Source organism: Pseudophryne corroboree, chromosome 2, assembly GCF_028390025.1.
Source record: "Pseudophryne corroboree isolate aPseCor3 chromosome 2, aPseCor3.hap2, whole genome shotgun sequence".
Taxonomy (NCBI): Eukaryota; Metazoa; Chordata; class Amphibia; order Anura; family Myobatrachidae; genus Pseudophryne; species Pseudophryne corroboree.
This window is the reverse complement of record NC_086445.1, coordinates 846,378,017-846,404,421: the sequence shown is the minus strand read 5'-3', so window position 1 is coordinate 846,404,421 and position 26,405 is coordinate 846,378,017. Positions and strand designations below refer to the sequence as shown.

Sequence of the window (26,405 nt, the reverse complement as noted above, 5' to 3'; positions counted from 1 at the left end):
TGCTAGACCTTGTGTGAAACTACTTCGGCTTTTGTGAAAGTACGTCGTGCGTGCGCATTGCGCACCATACGCATGTGCAGAAGTGCCATTTTTTTGCCTGATCACTGCGCAGCGACCGAAAACAGCTAGCGATCAACTCATAATGACCACCATAGGGTGGAGGACAATTGCTTTCTTGCCTCTTCCCATGCCTGGTTTAAAAATCCCACTTTAAAAGCAACATAGGGGTATATTTACTAATGGTTCATTTTTGATCTACTTGTTTTTTATTTTGGTCATTTTTTTATCTCTTTTGCAAATCAGAGATTTTATAAAGGCAAGGCTGACTAAAAAATTGACCAAAAACCTATTTAACTGTATGACCAAAATCTAAAAAACAGAAAAACACCAATGTTTTTACAGCTATAGTATCCCCAGATTTACTAAAGGTCGGTTTTATAACAAACCAAAAACTGACCACAAAATCGGGGGATTACACCATAGCAGGGAGACACACATGATGGGGTTCACCTGCAATGACATAAACCTCCCACAAACTGGTCAGCCCAGGCCTGGGGGTTTTTCCCGATGATCCCTCCAGGCCTGGACTAGAAGTACGGGTCTATGCCCCACACCCCTGGTGTTGAAGGGAGTAAGGTTCATGTGAGAATGTTAAAATAAATATTGTTCTTTACAGTGAAACTACAAGTCCCAGCAAACCTGCCCTGGTATGCTGACACTTGGAGAACCACTAGCATGCCTGAACAGTAAGGACCTGATGGCACCTGTGTCCCCACTGTAAAGAAAATATTTAAAAAAAGACAGGACTCACTTTACTACAAAAAAATCGTGCTCACAATCACATACTTCATTGTCACCTACTCCTTGGAAGTATCCTTATCCATGTAGAAGTCTGGTCTCGGTACAATAAAAATATTCATCTTCCCAAGCCTACACACAGTACAGCATCCTGAAATGACAGTTCACACATGATTTCCTGCACTATATTCCTGATTGGCTAAGAGTCAGACCTCTCTCAGCCAATCAGAGGACGTTGCCATTAAAAATGCCCATTGATTGGCTGAGAGAGGTCTAAACCTTAGCCAACCAGAACTATTGTGCAGGAAATCACATGTGAACTGTAATTTTGGGATGCTGTACTGTATGTAGGCTTAGGAACATGCATATTTTTATTTTACCAAGAACAGACTTCTACATGGATAAGCGTACCGATCACCGCCAAGGAGTAGGTGAGTATGAAGTGTGTGAGTGCAATTGCAGGAAAGCACGTCACAAATTTAGCAGTAGGTAATGCTGCCAATGTCAGTAGGTTTTAAATTGGTTTAATATCGGTCTAAATCTGACCTTTAGTAAATATACTCCATAGTTTAGGATCCGGTCTCCTGGTCTTATATTTTATATGGAATATATCCTTTCACTTTATTTTACTCTAAATGACCTAATAACATGGCTACTGCATATAATTTACAGTAACTTATTTCCACTTTATTTATAAGGTTTTTGTGTTTTTCAAAAAAGAGATTAAAAGCATAGTAACTTGGCCTATGGGAGACGGACAAGCAGAGTGTTTATATTTTTATTGTTATTTAGAGTAAACTGATCAAGTACTAGTTACCAGCACGTCAGCACACCGGTTGTGCGCACCCAAATGGAGCAACACTTGAATTGCTCTGTCAGGTGCCATCTAGTGGCCGCTGGCGCACAAAACACTTGAATCCCCACACAGAGATGAGAAGCAGCGTTAGCCTTTTATTATATAGGATGTTTTTATTGGGAACAAATGTCATCTCCATTTTAAATTTACTTAAACCAGACATCATTTTTTTGTAAATTTGTAATAAACTACAGCTGATCCCTAAAATTTATTCATTAAATTGCAATAACACCAAAGAAACATCATCAGCAAAGAGCATTGAAATGAGCAATGGAAATGCTGACTTTTTAAATGCAATCATTAAAGGTGACATTTAATTTGTCCCTACTTTTATCCGGTGTGATGAAATGCTATAAAGAAAATGGCATCTAGTAATGATTTTACTGGAGAAAACAGATTAGGTTCTTGGTTATGGCAGCATTGCTTAAAAGTTAATGATTATCCCAGAATTTCTTAATTTGTTCATCACAGTTCTTGCATGGTCTGGCTGCCATGGCAACAGTGATTATCTGAATGGATCCAGATATTTGCTGTAAATCACTGCTTCAGGCTCAAACACTTGACAATGCTGCTAATGCTTACTGTTAGGGAATACTTTATGTAATGAAATAAGGTCCCCAAAATTTGGTGGGATTAATAAATCAAATTGTAGTTTACAGCACTAATTGTATGTTGCTGTTAACTTATTTACTAATGAGATATTATTATATTGTCAAACTCAATAGTAAATTATTAAATGACTATTATATAAAACTGCCCATGTATTGTACGCAGAGATACTATTTCACCTAATTACAGTAGGTTGATATCATAGCATGGATAATTGGAAAGTCTATTATGGCCAATCAAAATAAAAGTAAGCAAAGAAAAAGCTGATTATGTACGCAGATCTATGTACAGTATTACGGTTTTGATCATTTCAGCATACAAGTTACATGTGTTCTTGTCAGGGGATGCAGTCAATTTGCCGGCTGTCGGTATCCGGTGGTCAGAATACCGATGCATGATTCCCGACAGCTGGCAATGCTGCCAGCCGGAATCCCAGCTCAGCAGGGCTATTCCCACTCGTAGGTGTTCATGACACCCATAGAGTGGGAATAGATCCAAGTGCAGCGAGTCACTGTGTCCGCAGTGTGGCAAGCACAGCGAGCCCATAAGGGCAATGTTTGTGCTTGCCCTGCTGTCGGTATTCTGGCGAGCGGGATGCCGCTGTCTGGATATTGACAGCAGGCATCCCATCCGCCGGTAAATCATACTGATCCCCTTGTCAGATTCATTTTTTCTGCCTGAACAACATACAGTACTGTAGGACCAGATTTGGCCAGGTGTCCAGCAAATCTACCACCAGGGCCGCCATCAAGGGGGTGCCCTGTGCACAGTTGTCCCGAGCCCAGCCACTCTGACAGAGTGGAGGGCCCGGGCTGCTCAAACAGCCATCCGTTGATATTCCCGGCGGCGGCCGCCGCCAGGGACACTAACCGCGACTGGCCGCCTCTTCCAGCTCATTATTACACTGCACACTGCCCTTAACTGTCACTCTGCTGAGTCACCAACTGCCGCTGCCCGCCGCCCGCACCCGCCGCACCCCTTCTGCTGAGCTTCAGCCTGCCCTGCACTGTCGGTCAGGTCAGTGAGCACTGCAGCTATCACCGCCCGCCCGCCACCCGTCACCCGCCGCCGATGATCACAGGCTCACAGCTGCTGTGCCTGTTTGAATAAAGTTTTTTGTCTTCTAGATGCGGCGCAGCGTGACATCATGAAGAAGAGCCTAAGACTGAAGAGATAGGAGTCAGGACAGCCAGGAACAGCGTGGGCGAGAGAGCAGAGAGGAGGACTCAGTCAGGACAGATTTGGAAAGGTAAGTATGTTTTTTTTGTGTGTTTGGATGTGTGTGTGTGGGTGTGTGTGTGTGGGGGGGGGGGGGGGGGCTGCCTCTTTTTTCAGTCCCGGGCCCCACAATTTCTGGTGGCAGTCCTGTCTACCACACATACTGTCATTCTACATTAAAGCTAAACAACCTGATCAGTGTGTGTATGGTCACTAGGGAGAAGCAATATTTGAGTTCTACTTTCGCTTAAACATTCAGTGAAATGCAATTCTGTGCTGAATTTGTAATTTCACATATTACAGAAGCTAGTCTATGAATAGAGCAGAGACAATCAAAATAATTTAGGTTGGTTATTTCGCATGGTAGAGGTAAAACCAGGGCCATAGAGAGATTGCCAGAACTCCGGTAAAGCAGGGTGTGGCCTTGTCCCTTAAAAAAAACACCTGCTCATTTGGGGGGGGGGGGGAGGAGGAGGCGGGAAGCATTGTGAGCCACTCAGCAAGGAGCAGATTGGGGGGAGGGGCACAATCAGTGTGATCACTAATCCCCCCTGCAGGCAGAGGAGACTGCTACACTTAGTAGTTGTAGCCTCCCTGGACCCCCCGCAGCCCAGCACATAGCAGCATGTTCTGGGCTGGGGAGAGAGGCAGCAGTGGCTAGTTGACAAGAAGTGTGTGTGGTGGGGGGCATGTGGACCCGGGCCCAACCAAGCCCCTCTATTATGCCTGGGCCTGGATAATTAGTTCCTGCCCCCCCCATCTCTCAGCGTCAGTGGGTACGACTAGTAACACTTAGTCCTTAAAACATGCATACATTGCTCAATCTAGTGTAGAATGAGACAAATATGTCACACAACAGTTTTGAAAATTTTGCTTACATCTGATTGACAACTTAAAGTTACAGTCATAGTCAGCAGCTCGCACCAAATGGCAAGCAGTCTGCTTCATCCCATATGCATCCATTTTAAAAACATCTATCAATTGGGATCTATTATGGGGTCCAGTTCATGTGTATGGAGGATACCTGCATACATGTTCAGTTATTGCCCAGACACTTCTAAGACCAGTCTCAAAAAGTGTCTGATTAATCTTGGGATTATTCTGATAGAGATTGATTATTATTCTGTTCAAACACTCAACAATTTGAGAAAATTTTTGCTAAAATAAATTGAATATCGGAAATTTTGATTGTATGTACAGTGTACAGATATGTCCTTATATTGTACATCATAGGTTCAGTCATGCCTAAAGCACCTCTTGGCACACCAGTTCCGTGCAACTCGACATAAATAAAACAACTGGAAAATACAAAACTTCTTTGCTAGATTTTACTGATCCCGTGCAACATTTTTACATCTGTGTGCGAATGAGTCTAAATCCGTATATGAAGTGCTAAAATTCAGCAGCTTATTTTTTTTCTCCGGCCAAGCAATTTCTGTTGTGATTCAGTTACAACTTTGAATGTAGTACATTATGGGGGAAATCCAATTAACCATGGTACATTACCACAGGTAATAATATCACCGAAACAAGCCATGGCTTAACGGGGATTGTGTCATGCCTTAGCACCGGGCATTGGACTTCCCTGACAGCTCCAGCTCCTGACTGCTGCTGCTGCTCCGATAGCTCCGGCTCCCCGTCACATGACCCCTGCTTGGCCGGTGCACCCGGGGCGGGGGAAGAGGGGTGGATGTGGGTTACAGGAAGTAGATGAAAATATAGATGAGTGCCAGATCCCAGGGTTCCCTCCCTGCCATCCTTGGCTGCAGCGGCATGCGTGGGGACTGACTGGAGGGGTCGCCATGGCTTATCAGGGATTTTGTTTCACTTGCTTCAGGCAGGCAAAACAAATCCCCGATAAGTGCTGACTTTTCAGGTTTGCAGCGTCAAAAACACACAGGTTTCACTGAACATGTGTGTTTTCGCACGTAAAAATATTTTTTTAACGGGAGAAAAATCGCAAAAAAAGATCAAGTTTTTCACTCCCGCTGTTTCATTGAACCTCATTGGATTCCCCCTATAAATGATATTTTGCTGTGTCTGCAATGCAATATAGATACAAAATTTAAAGAAAAAGACGCAACACTATACCTTTTGGGCATTTCACATTGGGCAGCTCGTAACATTAGGTGCATGAGGAACACATCTGTATGTGATATAGTGTACAAGGTACTGTTAGGCTGCATTTTCATTCCTAATTTCACTGTAATCAATTTTTCCAAGTACCATCAAAGAATCTAAATCCAGTTACTCACAGACTGTGATATTCTATATATTTAGCTTCCAAAGCTTGAGAGGATCATTATGAGTTTTGTAGTTAAACAACTTTACAATTACTCTTCTTGACCTCCGTTATTATCTTAAACCAGTGGCAGGAAATTCTACCATCGTTATAACTCTTAAAGCACAACAACTATGCAACTTGTATTTGTTTTAAAAACTTACAACTTTCCAACTGCATTGCACACGTTTGTACATCCATAGGAAAATTCTTCAAATCCATTGGACAGGACAATATTAATGTTAATCTGAAAGGGATAAAACAGAGTTGACTGACAGAACTTTATGGAAACATGTACAGTGTATTTGTATCAAGACATATCACCAGCAATTTTAGCATGGTGTGAATGTATTAATAGAGACAAGCATTGTTTATTTTATTGCTCTTAAATGACACTATCATTTAGTAACCCACAGATCTGTTCTTTTATCCTATTCTATCTGTTCCTTTGTTTGTCATTGTATGTCCTTGTACTGTACCTATAGCTGCCTGCAGAGAACGCACTCACATGCCACGGTGTATGCTGTTTTGGATTATACTTATGTACATATAAAATCTATATTTTCATGTACTTCTTAATTTAATCCTTTAAATTATTTCTGAAAGAGGCTATATTTAGTACAAATCTAGAACAAAATAACTTAAGTTGATTTACCAGTCAGAATTGTGCTTTGCAAATAATACTGACTCACTATACATAGCATTCTACTTGGAAAAAAAAGATGACTTACTTTTAATTTACTACACAAATGTTATTTTCCCAAGCCATTCATGTAATTATGCTTACATGTTTATGAATGTGTGCTAATTTGTATGCATAAAGTGTGGGATTATTCATTTATGGAATGCACAGTCATGGAGTTACTTGATAAGAGTAACAACTGTAGATGATGATACAGGGCACATGTTTATTTAGTTGATTAAAGAAAGAAAATCAGTAGAATGGTTATGTGATACCATGAAATGGTAACATAATTATAATTATGTTAAGCTGTTGCTTACCCAGTTTTAACACAGATAAATCAGGCGTTTAAATTACTATTTGGACTTCCGTGAGTTTAAAAATCAGAACTTTATAAAGAGCAAAGCTGACAACGACATAATCCAGAGGTATGATACAACAGCCGCCTTCCTCTTACTCAGTTTCATGAATTTACCCACATAAATTGCAATCCTCCTGCTCACAAATTGGTCAAACTGATATTTAGATGAAAGCAGTGCTCTCATTGGTTGTTCGTTTATTTACCATTGATGAACTGAAACAGTTGGAGATCAACTGCTTTCTATTTTATCTTTCAACTCCTTGTTTTTTGTCAACCCTTGTTATTGCTATTTGTACTCTATGAAAATCAGTCAGAACAAACATTTCAACATGGCTCCTGATGTGTGAATAGCTTAGAGGATATAGACAATGATGTATTGACATAAAACCTTTCTATTTTTAAATCATACCATTAGGTCGGGTTTAGAATACATGCTGCCATCAGTAATAAACAAGTAATAAATTAGTAATGGTGCACTTAATAACAGTGGTGTAAGTAGACATTTTGGTGCCCTGTGCCAGAAAAAGAATTGGTGCCACCTTTCCTACCACATTTAAAACAGGGACAGTGCGCGCTGATGATGCATGCTCCAAGAATATAGTGGCATGGCTTTACGGGGAAGAGGTGTGGTCACAGAATAGTACCAGTTTACATTACACGGCACAGTAGTGTCCATTATTCACATTACACCACACAGTAGTACCCCCATACACATTACACCGAAGCAGAGCCCCTGATACACATTATGCCAGGTAGAACCACTGAAACACATTATACCAGGTAGAGCCCCTGGTACACATTATGCCAAGTAAAGCCTTTATTATGCCAGGCAGAGCCCCTGATACACATTATGCCAGGTAGAGCCCCCGTTATGCCAGGTAGAGTCCCTGATACACATTATGCCAGTTAGAGCCCCTGATACACATTATGCCAGTTAGAGCCCACATTATACCATGTGAAGCCCCTGATACACATTTTTCCAGTTAGAGCCCACATTATGCCTGGTAGAGCCCCTGCCAGGTAGATGGGTGTGTGTATTGATTGTCTCACACCTCTCCCTGGAGCATACAACTTTACCTTACAGTAGATGCTGCAACCACACAGTGGGGAGTTGGGAGGGGCAGAGCATGTGGACAACAAGCTGCAATGCTGTCCGGCTAATGTTCTATGTAACACTGTAACAAATACCCGGGCGCAGCAGCTACATAGTGCAGACACACTTTGCAGCATGGACCTGTGGGTGTTCTGGCGATTCTGTGCCCACAGTGCATATGCGCTGTGTTCCAGGCATCGCAGGCACACACCTAGTTATGGCCCTGCTTAATGATATCACATCACTATTTCCAACACTCATTCCTCCTTTATTTTAATTTTAAAAATTTGTAGTTTGCAATAACACGGTGGCAGAGAAACATGCAATATGAATGAAACAGAAAAAATAGCAATCATTTTAAATTATTCTGAACAGTAGTTCCCTTGTATTGTGCACAGGGGGACTATAGTACAGTATATGATATATACATACAGCATTACTGTCAATAAGAAATATTATATTTTATATTAGAAATAAATCAATGTGAAACTAATAGATTCTAGTCCTAAGTAAAGCAACCCACAAACAATGAAGTGTCCCTGGTTTGGAGCTTAACATTGATACATGTCTTTCTATGGCAACTGGTATAACGTGACAAGGGCCGAAAGTCTACATGGCCGAATCAATCATCTTAAGACACAATAAATAAAAAAAATGGGATTTTCTATTAGCTATATGTTATGCTGTCATTTTTTTTTCTAATTCACCGGTTTCTACCTGAAAAAATATAGAAGCCGCCTAGGACAGATAACATTTTTAAATATACATCAAAATATATTTCTGTCTCATGTTCAATCACTCATCAACACGCTCTTGTTTATAAGGAGGGAAGTGACACGCAACCTGTCAAACTATTACATGGGATAGAATGGTATCTCTTGTCTAAGTGACACCAAATGCCATTCCACTAAGAAATAGGAGACAGTTGGGTGCTATTGTGAAATGAACTGGATAATGTACTTGACATGTTCCCAAGTTAAAAATTCTGAAAACTTATGCAAAATCGCATTTACAGCTGTATTTCAGATTGTATCACTAAGCTGTCAGGCATTAGATGTGGTACGATTATTTCAAATTTATTATTCACTTAAACAAGCAAAACAAATGTTGCATAATTTTAGAAAGCAGTCATTGAGATTGAGTTTTTTTAATAATAATAATAATAATAATAATAATAATTATTATTATTATATTTAAATAATGGCTGCTGGCTGTCAGTCAGCCTATCAGCCCTCTGGCAGCCTGTAAATTGTAGCAGTTCCCACAGCTGGTGGTTATATCAGGGCTGGCTTGAGGGCTGTTCAAGCTGAGAAGCAGCATGAGGGCTCTTTCCAATAAAGAGTGCAGTGTGTCCACTACCTGAAGAGATGACTGCTGCAGCGCTGCTGCCAGCTGGAGACAAATTGAGGGGGATGGTCACAGTGGAGCTAAGGCTGGCCCCCAGCCCTTCCTGCTCACCCCTGCATCTGCCATGCACCGCCCCTCCGCTCCCACCTGTGGTATTCATTATGCCGGAGCATATGGTGATATGCAGAGGACAAGACCTGCCCCTTCATCCCCTCAGCCTGCCCCCTTCCCTCTAATCCTGCTCTTTCCCTGCCAGAGAACCAGCCCACCCACTTTTTCCCGCCTACCCTGACACCCTGAATTCTTCCTCTCTATCCTGCTCTTTCATATCCATTAGACCAGGCCCATCCCCTTAGCCTGCCTCCTTCTTCCCCACTGCCATGCTCTCTCCCAACCAGAGGGCCAGGTTCACCCCCTCCTTCCACTCTACCATAACCCTGGCTCATTGTACTCTAGAGCTCTGTTAGACAGAGGACATCTTAGTAAGTTCATGTGGAGGTAGGAACTGGGTTGTTTTAATGTTATTGTGAAGAATGTAGTTCAGTGTAGTGATGTAGTGAGTTGTGTAGGGGGGATTGTAGTGTAGTGATGTAATGCAGTGTGTGGTGGGGTTTTAGTGTAGTGATGTAGTGCAGCATGCAGTAATGGTTGTAGTGTAGTAATGTAGTGTGACATGCAGGGGTGGTTGTAGCCTAGTGATGTAGTGCAGCATGTAGAGGGGATGTTGCATAATGATGTACTGTGGCATGTAGGGGAGATGTAGCATAGTGATATTGTATGTGTGAGTTTTTTTTCCTGTTGAAGGAAGTAAATAAAATTAATAATTATAGACATAAGATGTTATTCAGAGATGGACACAGTTAAAGTTTTTTCTGTAACAGGAGTCCTCTCCCTGTAACCCACTGCCTCTCCGTGTCACCTCCTGCCTCTCTGTCTTCCACTATCTATCCCTGTGACCCATTGTCTCAGCCAATGCCTCTCTCGTGTCACTATCTCCCAATCACCCTCTCTTTTCTGTCACCCTCTGTCTCTCTAAGGCATCACCCTCTCATCGTCATCCTCTGCTTCTCCCTGTCTCTAACTTTCTCTTCCCCATCATCTTCTCCCTGTTACTGCCTCTCCATCTCCAAGTCTCTCTCCCTGTCAGCGCTCTCTCCTGTTAACGTCTCCCTGTCACCCATTGCCTCTCCCCATCATCCTCTACATCGCCCACTGCCTCCCCCTGGCATCACCCACTGTCTTCACTGTCACCCTCTCCTGTCCCCCACTGCCTCTCTATCACCTACTATCTCTCCCCGTAACCCACTGCCTCATCCTCTCACTTTCCCTTGCACCACTAGCTACCCACAACCCTCTCTCTCCTTTCACCCTCTGCGTCTCCAAGGCATCACTCTCTCCCCATAATACAGTTATGGCATTCCCTTTGAGGCCATGCCCTTGTTGTGAGGCCATGCCCACTTTACCAGGAGCGCAAACGCAGATAACCCCCTCCTTTCTCTTGTCACAGTGCTTCCCCTGTAATTTTGTCCTGGATCCGCCACTGCCTACAGCTCTGCATCGCCTGTACTTGTGTATGCTCTGTTCCAGATGAGCAGTTTGAAAATACTGTACACCAGATACACTGAACGCAGTAACAGGACCATAATGGCTAAACTAATATAAAATTAATTTTATGTGTATAATTTTAAATGCATTCCAATCCAACCTATAATGATATAACAATGTTCATGTAATAATTATACCTGTCTGTAGTGGACCAAATAGAGAGACACTTTGCCTTACCTAATACTGTACAACACGTTTCCATTTTTAAAAATCCTCAGTAGTTTGTTGTCTGTTGTGACATCATGGAAGTTTGCCCCCTTTTCATTAGCAAAAAATAAATCTGGTTTCCAAATAGAATCCAACATAGAAGGATCCAAATCCAAGGAGTCATCAGGGTATTCACTGTAAGACAGCCGTGGGTCATTCCATTGCTGCCGCAAAAAAATATTCACTCTGTAGTCCTAGAAAATAGTGAGTAAATAGTTAATTTCCCTGCTGAAAGTGGTCTATAGTGACATGTGACGTGACATCATTTCTTCACTACCATAGGATCCTGCACTGTTTTACAAAATTACGCAGGTGCCTTTGGAAGTACACACGGTTTTTCAGTACTTTTCCAAACATCATTTAAAAAAAGTTAGTATGATCCATCAAACAAATTTCACATTTTAATCCAAATATTATGTAACTATATACATCTATTAAATGTCTGTGAATGAGTCAAATATTAAATGGTATTGTTATATTAAATACTATAGAATGTTTTATCAAATACTCCATTTATCGGTAAAGCTATAATTGCTGAACAGCAATCCCCAAACACTTCAGTTAGAATATTAGCCATAGGCATGTGCATTGGTTGCCTCTTAACTGGAAGCCAGCAAAAGTGGGCAGGAGAAGGAGACAACAGTAGTGACTGTCCCCCGGCCAGCAGAGTTGTGGATGTCATGCGGAATGGGTGAAGGGCAGGTAGTGTATGTCCTGGGGGAAGGGAGGGGGTTGGTAGGGTGAGTAGTGTACAGTATGTCTCAGGCTTTGCCCTGAGCCTGTTCTTTAATCATGGCAGCTTATAAGAACATTTACACAAGCAAAATACATGTGCAGTATGCCAGTGATTTGCAGCAAGTTTTTTATAACAAAAAGTTTTATTTTCAAGTGGCATAAACTATGGCTATTATATTATCTCTGATATAATATTACCACGGACTATGTCAGTCATTGGCAATAAATCAAGCTGGCTGCAAGTGTTTCCAGTGTCCATTTCCAAGGAGGAGACGGAGTGTTGCTGGGGCTGTGCGGTGCAAACGGGGGCAAAGACAGCCCAATGGGGTGGGGGGTGTCAGGGGCATGATCATGGCAGCTGCATGATGTCAAACGCAGCCGCTGCGACTGGTAAGCTGGCAGTGGGACTCCTGCGGGCTCAGCTTCGCTGCGCCAGCAGGAAGCTTCCTTAGTTTCTGCTAACAAGCAGAAATTGCAATGCAATCACAATTTCTGCTTGTTGAACTGAGGGAGGTGCTGGTCAGCATGCTGGGTGGCCTTGCCCAGCAATGGGCGGCCCCCAGCATGCTATCCAAAGGATTGCAAATTCTGCTCATTACAGTACTGATAACACAGATCTCACACTGATCTGTTGATTACCATTCATTACATGAGGCTCATCTTCTGTATGATTATTACAGATATTAGGGCTAATTCAGGTTGGATCGCATTTTTACAATCGCCCCACTGGCGCATGCGCAGCGACCATCCTGCACATGTGCCCGCACTTTTTGTGGGGGGGCCACAGAAAATGCGATCGCCTCTGCTTGTCAATCAGGCAGACGAGGTGGTGGGGCGGGCAATGCTCAGTTTCCAGGGAGGAGACAGAGCGTTGCGTGGGGAATGCAGCACGAACGGCGGGTGATGGTGGCCGAACGGGGGGAGGAGGCAATCAAACAGGGGCATGATGACCTCACGCAGCCGCCGCAATCATGAACACGCCGGCAGGAGTCATAATTCAATTGTACGATGAAACAGAAATTGCGAGGCGATCGCAATTTCTGCTTCATCAAGGGGGGGGGGGGAGGCACCAGTCAGCATGCTGGGCGGACTTGCCCAGCGATAGGCGGCCCCCAGCATGCTAGGAAAAGGATAGCAAAGTCTGCTAATTAGCAGAATTTGCTATCCTTATGGAATTTGGCCCATTGGTCTTATATTTTGGCATCTAAATTTTCACACAGAGCTCACGGTTCATAAAATTACAATCTTTTTCACTTTTCTTATCTTGTCCCTCTTTCAGTATTACTCATGTTTTTTTCATCTTATTACAATATAATGGCCTCGAGGCTTGGTCCAGTGGCCAGATGTTGGGGAATTGAAAGGGACTTGAAGTCCACGGACATAAAAAAGAATAGGCAAATGTGGCAGAACCAGCTCTGCCAGTTTGCTTTTTATAAAATAGGCATTTTATAATTTGAATAAGGTTTATTTAAATACTAAAGGGGTCAATACTATTTATTGAGATACTTAGGAAGGGAACTTTGTATTTAGATAATAAAGAAGGAATACTATTTATTTAGTTAGTAAAGGACACTATATACTTTATACGCTGAAAGGGGAAATACTTTTTTATTTATGTATTAAAGGGATAAATGCCATTTATTTAAAAACTTTAGGGAGAAATATTTATTTAGATATGAAAGGGGTCAATACTATTTATATAGATGTCTTAGAGGGTAATACTATGTATTTAGGTACTAAAGTGGTTAAATACTATTATTTCAGTACCAAAGGGAAAATATTATTTGTATATTAATTACAGTTTTTTGCTCTGTATCTATTTCCTTATTGAGACACCACAATTTTTTTTTATTATTATAAATAGGCCACCACTATTTAATAAGTGGCAACAGTTACAGTGCACACTTGTGTACTTGTGTTGCTACAGATGCAAGCATGCACTTGCATCCTTGCACATTCTGGGCCTAATTCAGAGTTGCTCACTAATGTATTTGCAATTGCAATTTCTATGTTACACAACTGCTAATGTTAGCAAGTAAAGCTGACGCCCAGGAATGAAGAGAAAAAAAGATGCCCATTGAAGTGAGCGCAACTCATTCACAATTTGTGTACAAATACGCAGCCTATACGTAAGAATGTTAAACATCGGCTGCTCACATATATATTGCGTATGTCTATAGCTACGCAGACTAACAGGGCAATAGTCATGCAGGCGCCATGTTTTTATAAGCAGGAGCTTGCAGCTGCAATCACATACATGCCCCCAAAACGGCCATGAAACACCTGCATTTTTACCTCCGCTACCTGTTAACTCCATGTTACCAGCCGCAAATTGTCAATTACTTTGCGACTGGGTCCTCATTGCCAATGCATTTGCAAGATACCTATGCGCATTTGCAGTGTGTGCACAGCCTGCCAATAATCATTCAATTGCGAAAGCAGCGGCCTAGCGTACAACTCTGAATTGGGCAGTCTGTCACATTTAGTTCTAGAAATGCCAGCATGTAATAACATTCATAGTCTGTGAGTGCATGCTGACATTTGTAGTGTGCTATATTTTAACTGATTTTGGTATGATCTACAGGACAATGCCCAATGAAAAGTAACATTGGACTTATATAAAATGGAAGGGATAACACTGGATTCCTGTGGTTTAGCCTGAATCACAAATGGTATAGGGTTTTGCAAAGCACAGCACATTGAATGATGTTTTTGTTTTTCAGTCTCCAAACTCACAGATAGTAAATACTGGGGTAAATCTACTAAGGTGGGAGATTTTTAGAACTGGTGATGTTGCCCATGGCAACCAATCAGATTCTGCTTACCATTTATCTAGCTGCTTCTAGCGGATAATAGATATAATCTGATTGGTTGCTATGGGAAACATCACCAGTACTAAAAATCTCACACCTTAGTAAATTTACCCCACTGTTTCTGAAATGTATCCATATATGTGTACATTTTATTAGTAACTAGTGTTGAACTGGGGTGAAAAGGGCCCACCGGGGGAATGCAATGGTAGAGGCCCATGTTTAGGGTTGTGGCCAGTCTACAAAGGGGGTGTGGCCAGCCACCACATTGATTTACCTCACCAGAGAACCAGGTCTGGGCCTCTAATACCCCTTTTCCACTAGCTGTTTTTACCCGTGTTTTTGCACGGGGGCGCGCATCAACACGGATTTTTAGTAGGTGGAAACGGGTCAACACGGGTTGAGTGACCCGGGAATCCAACCCGGCTATTTACCTGGGTAGAACACGGTAATGACACGGATAGCGGTGCAGTGGAAACGGTCATTACACGTGTTTTCAGACCCGAGTAACGCTCTGAGACGCTGATTGGTGCTTCTGGGGCACTGGAAGATGATGTCATCCCTGGGAGACACGCTGGGCACATGCAGGCATTGAGGCAGCAAACAAAACACTCTGAAGTCGCGCTGGGTACATACAGATCTTTTTATTGCAGCAGCTTCCAAACAAACAGACAATATACAGCAGCAGAAGCTCCAGCACAGCAACATGGCTAGCCATATCTGGTCAGACACAGAGATCAAGGAGCTGCTTAATATTCGGGGAGAGGAAGAAATAAGAAGGCAGGTGACTGGAACAGTTAAGGATGCTATCGTCTACAAGAACATATCGCTTATGCTGGCAGAAAGGGGCATCCAAAAAACCCAGCAACAAGTCGTTAACAAATTGAAGGCACTACGCAGACAATTCACCAAAGTACACGACCATAACCGCAAGAAAAGTGGTGCTGGGCGTATGGAATGGCCATATTATGACCTATGCTATAGTGTCTTCGGCAAAACTGCGATAACAAATCCCATTGCACTATCGTCATCCAGCTCTGCCAGTCGCCAGATGTCAGTCGACGAGGACTGTGACGAAACACAGCACAGCCTTCCCAGCTCACAATGCAGCCCATCATCCCCGCTGCTTATATCGGACAGCAGTTTTGAGACATCCTGAAGTTTGACATCCACTGCTCCTCCTGATATGCTAGAATAGTCTGCATGAATGCTTCCCCATGTCTGCGATCTCTCATCCACATTCTTCGGCTTGGTGTACAGTTCATTGTTATTAAAGAAATAACAACAGTGGATGATATACGCGCTCTCCTCCTTTTCAAATATTTGCGTCGATAGGTAGCCCTCTCTGCAAAGAATTGAGCTCTCCTTCTCCAGCTCTGCAGTAGGTAGCACAAGGTGAAAAGCTGCATCAAGCTGTCTGTAGCAGAAAGCAGCAGTAAACTGCAAACAGTCTGCGACTCCATGCTAGACACAGCTACTGCACCGGTGTCCATTGCTGCAATGCTGTGAGCAGGCCCCACCCCTCCCTTTTGGTCCTTTTGATGACATCATCTTGATGAGACAGTAAAAAGTCCATTTGTAATGACAGCAATAGGCTTTTACAGAGCTTACCCGGGTTAAGTGGAAACAGATCAGACACGGGAATAACCCGTGTCGAAGTGTAGTGGAAACGGGGGAGCCGACACGGGTTGTAGCCGTGTTAAACATCCCGGATCGGACACGGTACGTAGGTGGAAAAGGGGTATGAGTTGAAATATATATTGGGGGTAATTCCAAGTTGATCGCAGCAGGATTTTTGATAGCAATTGGGCAAAACCATGTGCACTGCAGGGGAGGCAGATATAACATGTGTAGAGAGAGTTAGATTTGGGTGGGTTATTTTATTTCTGTGCAGGATAAATACTGGCTGCTTTATTTTTACACTGCAAATTAGATTGCAGATTGAACATACCACACCCAAATCTAACTCTCTCTGCACATGTTATATCTGCCTCCCCTGCAGTGCACATGGTTTTGCCCAATTGCTAACAAAAATCCTGCTGCGATCAACTTGGAATTACCCCCATAGTAAATACAGCTAGTGCACGCATGCTAATGTACCAGATTAATAACAGCAATGCACTGTAGCAAATACACAATGGTCCTGGGCAGTATAAGGTAACATATATTTGATGTATAATTCAGGTACACAGTTCAAGAACTTGATCCCTAGAGGAGGGGGGGGGGGGGCAGGCAGTGGGGACCACCGGTTGTTTGCCCCTGACCCCTGTGGGCCGCTTCAAACCTTTTGGTAGCTCATTTTTATAAAGCAACTTGCCATGTAGTACTGAGATAAACCAGAAAAAATTAATTGGTATTCTTTGGTACAAAGCTATTTAAAATATTAATTTTTATGTCATTGGTCATGCAGTACTTGTAGTACCTCAACAAATATAATGGATGATGAACCAAAAGTACATATAGCAGCAGTAATATTACTAAAATAAAACTAGGCAAATGGTATAATATAATTTAGTTCTGCCGTTGTTACACTAAAAGTAACTCTTTTTTTTAAGAACAAATCTGAATAGTATCAGTATTTCCTTAGTGCATATGAATCGCTTTAACAAACCCCACAACACAACAGACTGTTTTAGACTCTATTCCAGCAATGCACAACAAATAACCATAATTAATTTGATATGAACAAATTATACATTGCACTTTTGGGAACAATGGTGTTGCAATGAGTTGATGGGTTTTTAAATGCCCTCCATATGCCATATGGTATGTAGATCAGTGAAAAACAGACGTCGTTTTCCTAGTAATGCCAAAACAGTTCAATCAAATCAGTGTATCCTGTTCCTGCTCCTAAGCATGGAAATTGTAGACTCCATTGAACTCTGATGTAAATCGAGAATTTATCATTGTCTGCTTGTTCCAAAATATTGCTATGTCCATATGGAATTGTTGGCTTGTTATACCTTGCTGTTGTTAGTGTGTCCTCTCCGGGAGAAGCCTGTATAGGAGATGATGCTTGCCACCTTATGGGGTAGGGCCGGCCTGCCACGTCATTAGTATCCACCCCACCTCAGGATAAACACTGTGATTTGCGAGTTTGTGGGGCTTAATTACAAAACATAAAGCCCCGACTCCACCCCACGATGCAATGTTTGCTGTGTTTTCTCCCCATCCAGCCATCTTAGTAACATAGTAACATAGTTTTTAAGGTTGAAAAAATACCATCTGTCCATCGAGTTCAACCTGTTAGTGATCTCCTACACTGTAATATTGTTAAGACTAATTTAACTGTGGTGAATGTTTAGCCGTTATGTCAATTCCCTTTTTTATTTTTATTACTTCATTTTGATACTATAATACATGGTTTACCCACCATAACCCGGTAAATCCTCATCCATTTGGAATTTATCTAACTGATTCATAAAAGTAATGACCGAATCTGCCATTACTATTCTTTGGAATTCCAAATATGTATTGTCCTTACTGTGAAGAAACCTTTCTGTCTCTGTGTGCAAAATCTCCTCTCCTCTAACCTAAGCGGGTGTCCACATGTCCTTTGTGATGATCTTACCAAAAACAATTCCACCGCTAGCTCTGTGTATTGACCCCTTATATATTTGTAAATGTTAATCATGTCCCCTCTTAATCTTCTTTATTCCAGTGTAAACATGCCTAGCCTAGCAAGCCTTTCCTCTGTTCTAGCATATCCATCCCCTTAATCAATTTTGTCACCCGTCTCTGATCCTTTTCTTGTTCCAGGATATCCTATTGTAGTATGGTGCCCATAATTGTGCACAGTATTTGAGATGTGGCCTCACTAATGATTTATATAATGGGAATATAACACTCTCATACCTTGCATCAATTCCCCGCTTTATGCTAACACCTTGTTTGCCTTTTTTGCTGCATTCCTACTTTGGGTACAACTGCTCAGTTTGTTATCTATGTGAACATCTAAATCTTTTTCCAGTACAGAATCCCCTAATTTCCCCCCATTTATTATGTAGGTAGTATTTATCTTATTGCTACCAAAGTAGCATTACCATACATTTGTCTATATTAAACCTCATTCTCCATTTTGCTGCCCATGTCTCCAGTTTAAATAAGTCGTTCTGAAGAGACTCAGCATCCTAACCGAATTTATACCTTACACAGTTTGGCATCATCTGCAAAAATTTACACTATGCTCTCTAGACCTAGGGCGTAATTCAGACCTGATCGTAGCAGCAAATTAGTTAGCAGTTGGGCAAAACCATTTGCACTGCAGGAGGGGGGGGGTATAACATGTGCAGAGAGAGTTAGATTTGGGTGGGGCGGGTTCAAACTAAAATCTAAATTGCAGTGTAAACATAAAACAGGCAGTATTTGCCCTGCACAGAAACAACATAACCCACCCAAATCTAACTCTCTCTGAACATGTTATATCTACCACATCTGCAGTGCACATGGTTTGGCCTAACTGCTAACAAATTTGCTGCTACGATCAGGTCTGAATTACCCCTTACTACTAGATAATTTATGACAATATTGGTCCAAGTATAGACCCTTGTGGCACACCACTGAGTACTTCAGTCCAATTTAAAAAAATTCCATTTACCACCACTCGCTGCTTCCTTTTATCTAACCAGTTTCAAAACCCGTGTATATTGAGCTCCCTAACCCAAGTTCTCTTAATTTGTAGATACGACTCATGTGAGGTACTGTATCGAAAGCTTTAGCAAAGTCTAAAAAGATTACGTCCACCGCTTTACCCTGATCTTTACTAGGAAGCGGGAGGAGTACCCACTCTTCCAGGGGTGTGTGGGACTAACTGAAAGATTGTGAGTCTCCTGCCACATTCGGGAGAGTAGGCTTGTAAGGAGTGTGTCTGTGTGTGTTTGTATACACCAGAATGTTGGTATGGTCTACTGTAAATGTTGTTAATTAGAATGTTACCATGGTTGAAATGTCAACAATTAACATGTCCACATTCACAGTAACATGTGTTAAGGCTAGGGGCAACAGATTAAGGCTAGGGAAACAGGTTAAGGCTAGGGGCAACAGGTTCTTAAATACGTTAAAGGATCACTACTTGTCTCAACTAGTCGAGGAAACAACTAGAGGTAAAACTACTTTGGATCTAGTAATTACTAAGAATGTGGACATTATATCAAACACTAAAGTTGGGGAGACTTTGGGTAACAGCGATCACTATATGATCACATTCAACATCAGTTTCAAGAAACATAGCTATAAGGTATCAACCAAAACATTTAACTTTAAAAAGGCAAACTTCAGTATGCTGAGAAGTGCACCAAACGACATTGACTGGGAAGTTTTGATTCATGGCAAGAACACTACAGAAATGTGTGATGCTTTAAATGGTTGCTAGATAGCAATATTTACAAATTCATTCCCATGGGCAGCAATCGCAGGAGTACCAAACTCAAACCGATGTGGCTTAATAAGAAGGTCAAGGAGGAAATGGCTAAAAAGAAGTGTGCCTTCAAAGCATTTAAATCTAATGGAAAGGAGGAGTCATTCCAGTACTACAAGGAATGCAATAAAAGACGCAAAAAAGCAATAAGAGCAGCTAAAAATGATAACGAAAAGCAAATCGCTATGGAGAGCAAAACCAATCCTAAAAAGTTTTTTTAAATACATAAACAGTGAAAGGTTAAAAAAGGAGAACATAGATACATTTGGAGTATTGATAAATGATGACGAAACAAAAGCGAAAATACTGAACAAATTTTTTTCATCAGTGTTCACCAGAGAAGAACCGATGGCGGGAGTAGTTCATAACGATAGGGACAGCAATGATTCGTGGCTAGATACTTGTTTAAGTGAAGTAATAGTCCAGGAGAGACTAAGCAAAATTAGGATTAATAAATCACCTGGCCCAGATGGACTTCACCCTAGGGTTCTTATGGAGCTTAAGTCACAACTAGCAAGACTACTACTACTTGATGTTCAATAGTTCAATTAGATTAGGCATGGTACCGATGGATTGGCGTATAGCTGAGGTAGTGCAGTTATTTAAAAAGGGATCTAAAAATCATCCCGGTAACTACAGACCAGTTAGTTTGACATCTATAGTGGGGAAAATATTGAAAGGAATTTTAAGGGATAGCATACAGGAGTATCTGCATACCGCTAAGATTATTAGCAAGAACCAGCATGGGTTTGTGAGAGACAGATCATGTCAAACTAATTTAGTTAGCTTCTGTGAGGAAGTGAGCAACAATCTCGACCAGGGAAAAGCAATGGATGTGGTCTACTTACATTTTGCAAAAGCCTTCGATACAGAGCCTCACAGGAGACTGATCATCAAATTAAAGGAGCTTGGCCTAGGAAAAACTATTTGTACATGTATAAGTAACTGGCTGAATAACAGAGTACAGCGAGTAGTGGTCAATGGGATGTCCTCCAGCTTGGCACCAGTTGGCAGCGGAATACTACAAGGGTCCATACTCGGGCCACTACTGTTCAACATATTTATCAATGACCTAGAAATAGGCCTGGAAAACTCAGTGTCAATCTTTACAGAAGATACTAAACTATGTAGGGTAATTAATTCGGAAATAGATGTGGAGTGTCTACAGAATGACTTATCTAAACTTGAAATCTGGGCGTCTAAATAGAGAATGAGGTTCAATATAGAAAAATGCACAGTTATGTATTTTGGGACTAAAAACAAACTTGTAATTTACATAATAAATGGGGAAAATCTAGGGGTAACAGTATTGGAAAGAGATTTGGGAGTATTCAGTTTTAATAGGCTTAATAACCGTATACAATGTCAAAGTGCAGCAAAGAAGGCAAGTAAGGTGCTAGCGTGCAGAAAATGGGGAATTAAGACAAGGGACGAGAGTGTAATCCTGCCGCTGTACAAATCATTGGTACGTCTGCACCTGGAATTTTGTGTTCAGTTTTGGGCACCACATTATAAAAAAGATATCTGTGAACTCGAAAGGGTTCAAAGGCGTGCCACTAAATTGATTAAAGGGCTAGAGAGACTGTAGTATGAGGAAAGGCTTACTAGGAATGAATATGTATACACTGGAAAAGAGGCGTCTAAGAGGAGACATCATTAATATCTTTAAATATGTAAAGGGACATTACAAATAATTATCAGAGGAATTGTTTATTAAAAGAACTCTGTATAGGACACGAGGGCACTCGCTGAGGCTAGAGGAGAGAAAATTCCATACGCAACGTAGGAAAAGGTTCTTCACTGTTAGGGCAATAAGGATTTGGAATTCCCTGCCAGAGAAGGTGGTAATGGCGGACTCTGTAAATGCATTTAAAAACAGATTGGATACATTTCTGACTGAAAAAGATATCCAAGGTTACAGCATTTAAAATATTGACATTGATAATCTGGGAGGAACATGATTTATAGTTGCTAACTAGACATAAAACATTATTTCAACTGGGAAATTATAATGAACTCGGCTTAATACAGAATACAGGTTGAACCCGATGGGCATTTTGCCTCTTTTCAACCTCAATAACTATGTTACTATGTTAGTACAGTATGTTACAACTTAAACACAATGTTGACATGTTCATTATGCTAACATTGGTAATGGTAACAGTCACAGTGTCAACATTACAAGTTTAGGGTTAAATTTAAAATTAAGCTTAGGGTTCAGGTCAGGGTTAGGCTGTGGTTAGAGCCCTAACACTAGAAAAACATGATGACGACTTGCTGACGGTTATATTCTCAATATTGACATGATTAGGTTGACATGTTCTGACCATGTAAACAGTGTGCATATTAACATGTCACATGTTGACATAACATCAGTACCGATAAACTGAATGTCAGCATATCGGTGTTATGCTGGTGTTTACATTTTGGATGTCAGCAGTCTGGTGTTAACATTCTGAATGTCGGCATAACATACCCCACCAATGTTACTGAGCAGAATAATGTACATGAAAAAAGATGAAGTGTTTACACTTAAATGAACCACTAAATATAATCCATGCTCACTTTCACTACTTTGCAGCAAGCTGTTATGTGACAAGATTAGTGCACAACAGTTAAGCAGGCAGAGTATGAATTACAACTTTTCAAACTTGCTGTGTAGAAATTGTTCTCTAACACTGATGTAAGGATACTACAGGAACCCAGGTCTAAAACATGTAGTCAATTCTGACCACACAAAATGTCAATGACCCCAGTGCCCCTGTAGCATCCACCTAAAATATCTCTTTATCCTGGCTCAACCTAATGGAAGTTGACATCCATGACATGTGGGAGTAATAGAGCCCTGTGGTTAATGGCAGTATGGAGCAAACACAGGGGCTACGGCTAGGGGGAAAGGGCTTGTTAATATTTTTCTTGGTGATATTGCATCTTAGTTAAGGGATTCTAAATCAGTCTTTTAATTGAATACTCTGTATCTGTGCTTCAGGCTCTAAACTGAAAACTGTGGGACAAAACTGTGGTTCTGGGCTTGGCCTGTGAAAATCAGGGACATGGCATACTGTATGTGTCATGATTTTTGCAGGTGATGTTGGAATTCATGATGGCATAGTTATGAGTGAATGGCCAGTAATTTATAACTGTGTGTCTCATTTATTGGCCAATCTCTTTTCCCTTGCTTTCTTATCCATCAATTGATGCACAGTGGCAAATAATCGTCTACGAAACCTGACACTGACTGACAATTTTTATACTGGCACATGGTCATCAACTGTTAATGAATCCTTTCAAATTCACCCCTGACCCTAAAGCTAACAGGTCAAGTATGATAGAGTAATTATGAACCCAAGTTGCCTGTAATTTTAATCCTTCAATATCACCAAAACAATCCATTTTCATTTCAATGAAATGCAGCAGTTTGTTTGATTGTCTTGAATTTGTGATAATTTGATTCTTGTGAGCTCTTCCTTTCCCCACAGTGACACATTAGCTGTGTAATTAGACTGTCTGACACCCTGCAAAAAGTCATGTCACTTGCAGGAAATGTGCAGGAAAACCTATAATCAAACACAGCACTCTGATATGTTTTATGCACCATGTTTTTGTTGGTAATCAGAAATATCATTACATTTAGGACCAAAATGAAATGTGTTACATTATACATATTATCCTTAGGTTTCACAGTAGGAGGCTCAAGGAATTAAAAGAGTATTGTCAGTATGATTTTTCTGCTTCGTTTATTTTTTTAATTATGTATTTTCTTGTTTTGCAATGACAGGGAAAAGCTGTCTGGTTATAATAAAGCTGTTTTATGTGATAAGATTGTGGTTGCTGCATCTGGAGAGGTGAGTGGAAGGATGTGATAGGGAAAACTATGGTACAGGGCTCATGGAGTGCTTTGAAGAAGAAAGATAGACGTGAAAGAGAGAAGGTAGTATAGTTCAAAGGGGTTCAGTATGTAATACCGACGGACGGGATGTCGGCCATCAGTATACCGACAGTGGCATCCCAGCCATCAATATGCCGGCAGTGGGGCGAGCGCTAGAATGCCCCTTGCGAGCACCGTTTAAAGTATATGTACAATGTTGCAACTAGCAACATAGCCACCATAGTAAAAGATATCATGTCAGAGATTCGGTACAAAGGGCTCTTATAAGGTGCATCAAATACGGTGCATCAAATACAAGAAGTTCATCTCCTAATGAAATTATTGGGATATCCCTAGTGCCAGGGCCGGTGCTAGGGTGTTCGGCGCCCCCCTGCAAACTCTAAATTTGCGCCCTCCCATATTCATTTGGCACGCGCCGGGAAAAGGGGTGTGGTCTCACAAGTAAGGGGCATGGCCACACAGTAGTAAAATTACGCCACAATTTAGCACAATATTATTAATCTTATACGTAATGCCCCACCCGTTGTTATGATTCCAGTACTCCTGACCGGAGGAGATCTCATGGCAATGGCCAGAGTACTGGAAGGGAATGCTGGTTACGGGAGCTGGAAAGACTAGTTGCCCCTGGCGCCCTAACTCTATTGTCTCACCCGTGCTATCGGAAATCCCTTGCGAGACTATGGTTTCTTGAGCCCCTGGCAGCCACGTTTGAAAGGCGGATTATGTCTGCCCAACTCCGGTGCCCCCCGGTCTTAGTGAGAGACAAAGGGAAATCCGAGGCAGGATGATGACAAGAGGACCTCTGACTGACAACAGGCCAGGGGCAACAAGCTAACTAACCAAACCAGAAGTATGCGCGGAAAAACCGCCAGATAAAAGGACAACCAAAATCCACTAGTCCGTTACTCCTACCCAGCACTGCTGGATACCAGAGTGGATCTGTGGGAGCGGAATCCTCCGCAAAAGCTCCGAAACACAAATAATAAATAATAAGTAATAAAGCGGCCAAGCCGCAAAACACGGCTACGCCGTGAATCACGAACACCACTGGATGTTTAAAGGTGCTCAGTCAGGACTCCAGGAACAGATGACAACTTCCGAGTACAGGACAACTGAGGACAGGAACGACCGGGTACAGCAGGACTGGAAACACTCTCAGCAAACAGATACAGCATGCAGGAAGCTATTACCGGCGTCTGTGAGAAGCCCTGGGAGTGTACTTAACAGGGAGTCCTCCAATCAGCTGTTTAGAGGCTGATTGGACTAAATGCCGTGCAGCTGCCTTGCTGCACGGCCAGGAAACAGGTGCCCTTATTAATTTAAATGGACCCAGCAACGGGGAACGCGGTCCGCCAGTGGCGTCCCCGTTGCTAGGGTCCGTGCGGCTCCATGCGCCCGGCGTCTAGCATTGCCAGGGAGCCAGCGGCTGTACGCGCACGGCGTCCCTGGTTGCTAGGCGCCGGGCCGCACCGACGAGCGGACCCCGGCGCCTAACACCCGTAGTAGTAACGTCCTTATACGTAATGCCCCACCCGTAGTAGTAGCGTCCTTATATGTAATGCACCCCAGTAGTAGTAGCATCCTTTTACATAATGCACCCCCAATAGTAGTATCATCCTTATACATAATGCCCCCCGAGTAGTAGTAGCATTCTTATACATAATGCACCCACAGTAGTAGTAGCGTCCTTATACGTAGTGCACCCCCAGTAGTAGACGTGTCCTTATACGTAATACCCCCCAGAAGTAGTAGCGTCCTTATACGTAATGCCCTCCCGATAATAGTAGCGTCCTTGTACATAATGCCCCCCCAGTAGTAGTAGCGTTCTTATACGTAGTGTACCCCAGTAGTAGTATCGTCCTTATACGTAATGCCCCCAGCCCCAGTAGTAGTAGCGTCCATACACGTAATGGCCCCCCCAGTAGTAGCGTTGTTACATGTAATGCCCCCCTGTAGTAATAGCGTCCTTATACGTAATGCCCCCCCAGTAGTGGCGTCCATAGAGCGCGCGCACAGACATACCTCACACACACACAATTCACACATATATACACATATACACACACACACACACACACACACACACACACACAATTCACACATATATATACACACACATACACACCCACCATACACACACACACACACACACACACACACACACTTCTCTCTCACCCTCTACTTACCTAATCCAGTCTCCCTCTGTACAGCAGCCAGGTCCGTGTAGCCCCGCCCCCTTATGGATGGCCCATATAGCCACGCCCCCTGCCGTCCCGTGTAGCTCCGCCCCCTTCTGTCCCGTACACGGCGCTCTCACACAGACAGATGAGATGAAGGGAAGGAGGAGGCGTTTCATGCTGCAGGTGCCCGCTGCCAGTGCCTGTCACACAGTGACAGACACAGCAGTGGCAGCAGCAGCAGCAGCAGGGGGGACAGGACGGCGCAGCAGGGAAGGGATGCAGAGTAGGGAAAGCGCCTATCCGTCCCAGCGCCTCCCT

General features: G+C 42.3%; 1 protein-coding gene and 1 long non-coding RNA gene across 6 annotated transcripts in view; one reads left to right on the top strand and one right to left on the bottom strand.

Annotated features, from left to right (window-relative positions):
• GLRA2 (glycine receptor alpha 2) overlaps positions 1–26,405 on the bottom strand; it is a 377,430-nt gene that overhangs the window by 275,015 nt on the left and 76,010 nt on the right. For both annotated transcript variants that reach the window (XM_063955778.1, XM_063955780.1), the window contains 2 exons: positions 11,028–11,251; positions 5,927–6,009 (listed from right to left, as the gene is read on the bottom strand). In XM_063955778.1, the coding sequence (XP_063811848.1) occupies positions 5,927–6,009; positions 11,028–11,251 (307 nt within the window). The remainder of the gene's footprint in view (positions 1–5,926; positions 6,010–11,027; positions 11,252–26,405) is intronic.
• The window catches only part of LOC135049848 (uncharacterized), a 37,284-nt gene continuing 14,082 nt past the window's right edge, over positions 3,204–26,405 (top strand). For 3 of the 4 annotated variants that reach the window (XR_010241494.1, XR_010241495.1, XR_010241492.1), the window contains exons 1-3: positions 3,204–3,280; positions 3,391–3,512; positions 23,797–23,863. This is a non-coding gene — a long non-coding RNA (uncharacterized LOC135049848). The remainder of the gene's footprint in view (positions 3,281–3,390; positions 3,513–23,796; positions 23,864–26,405) is intronic. The other variant, XR_010241493.1, reaches the window with a different exon arrangement.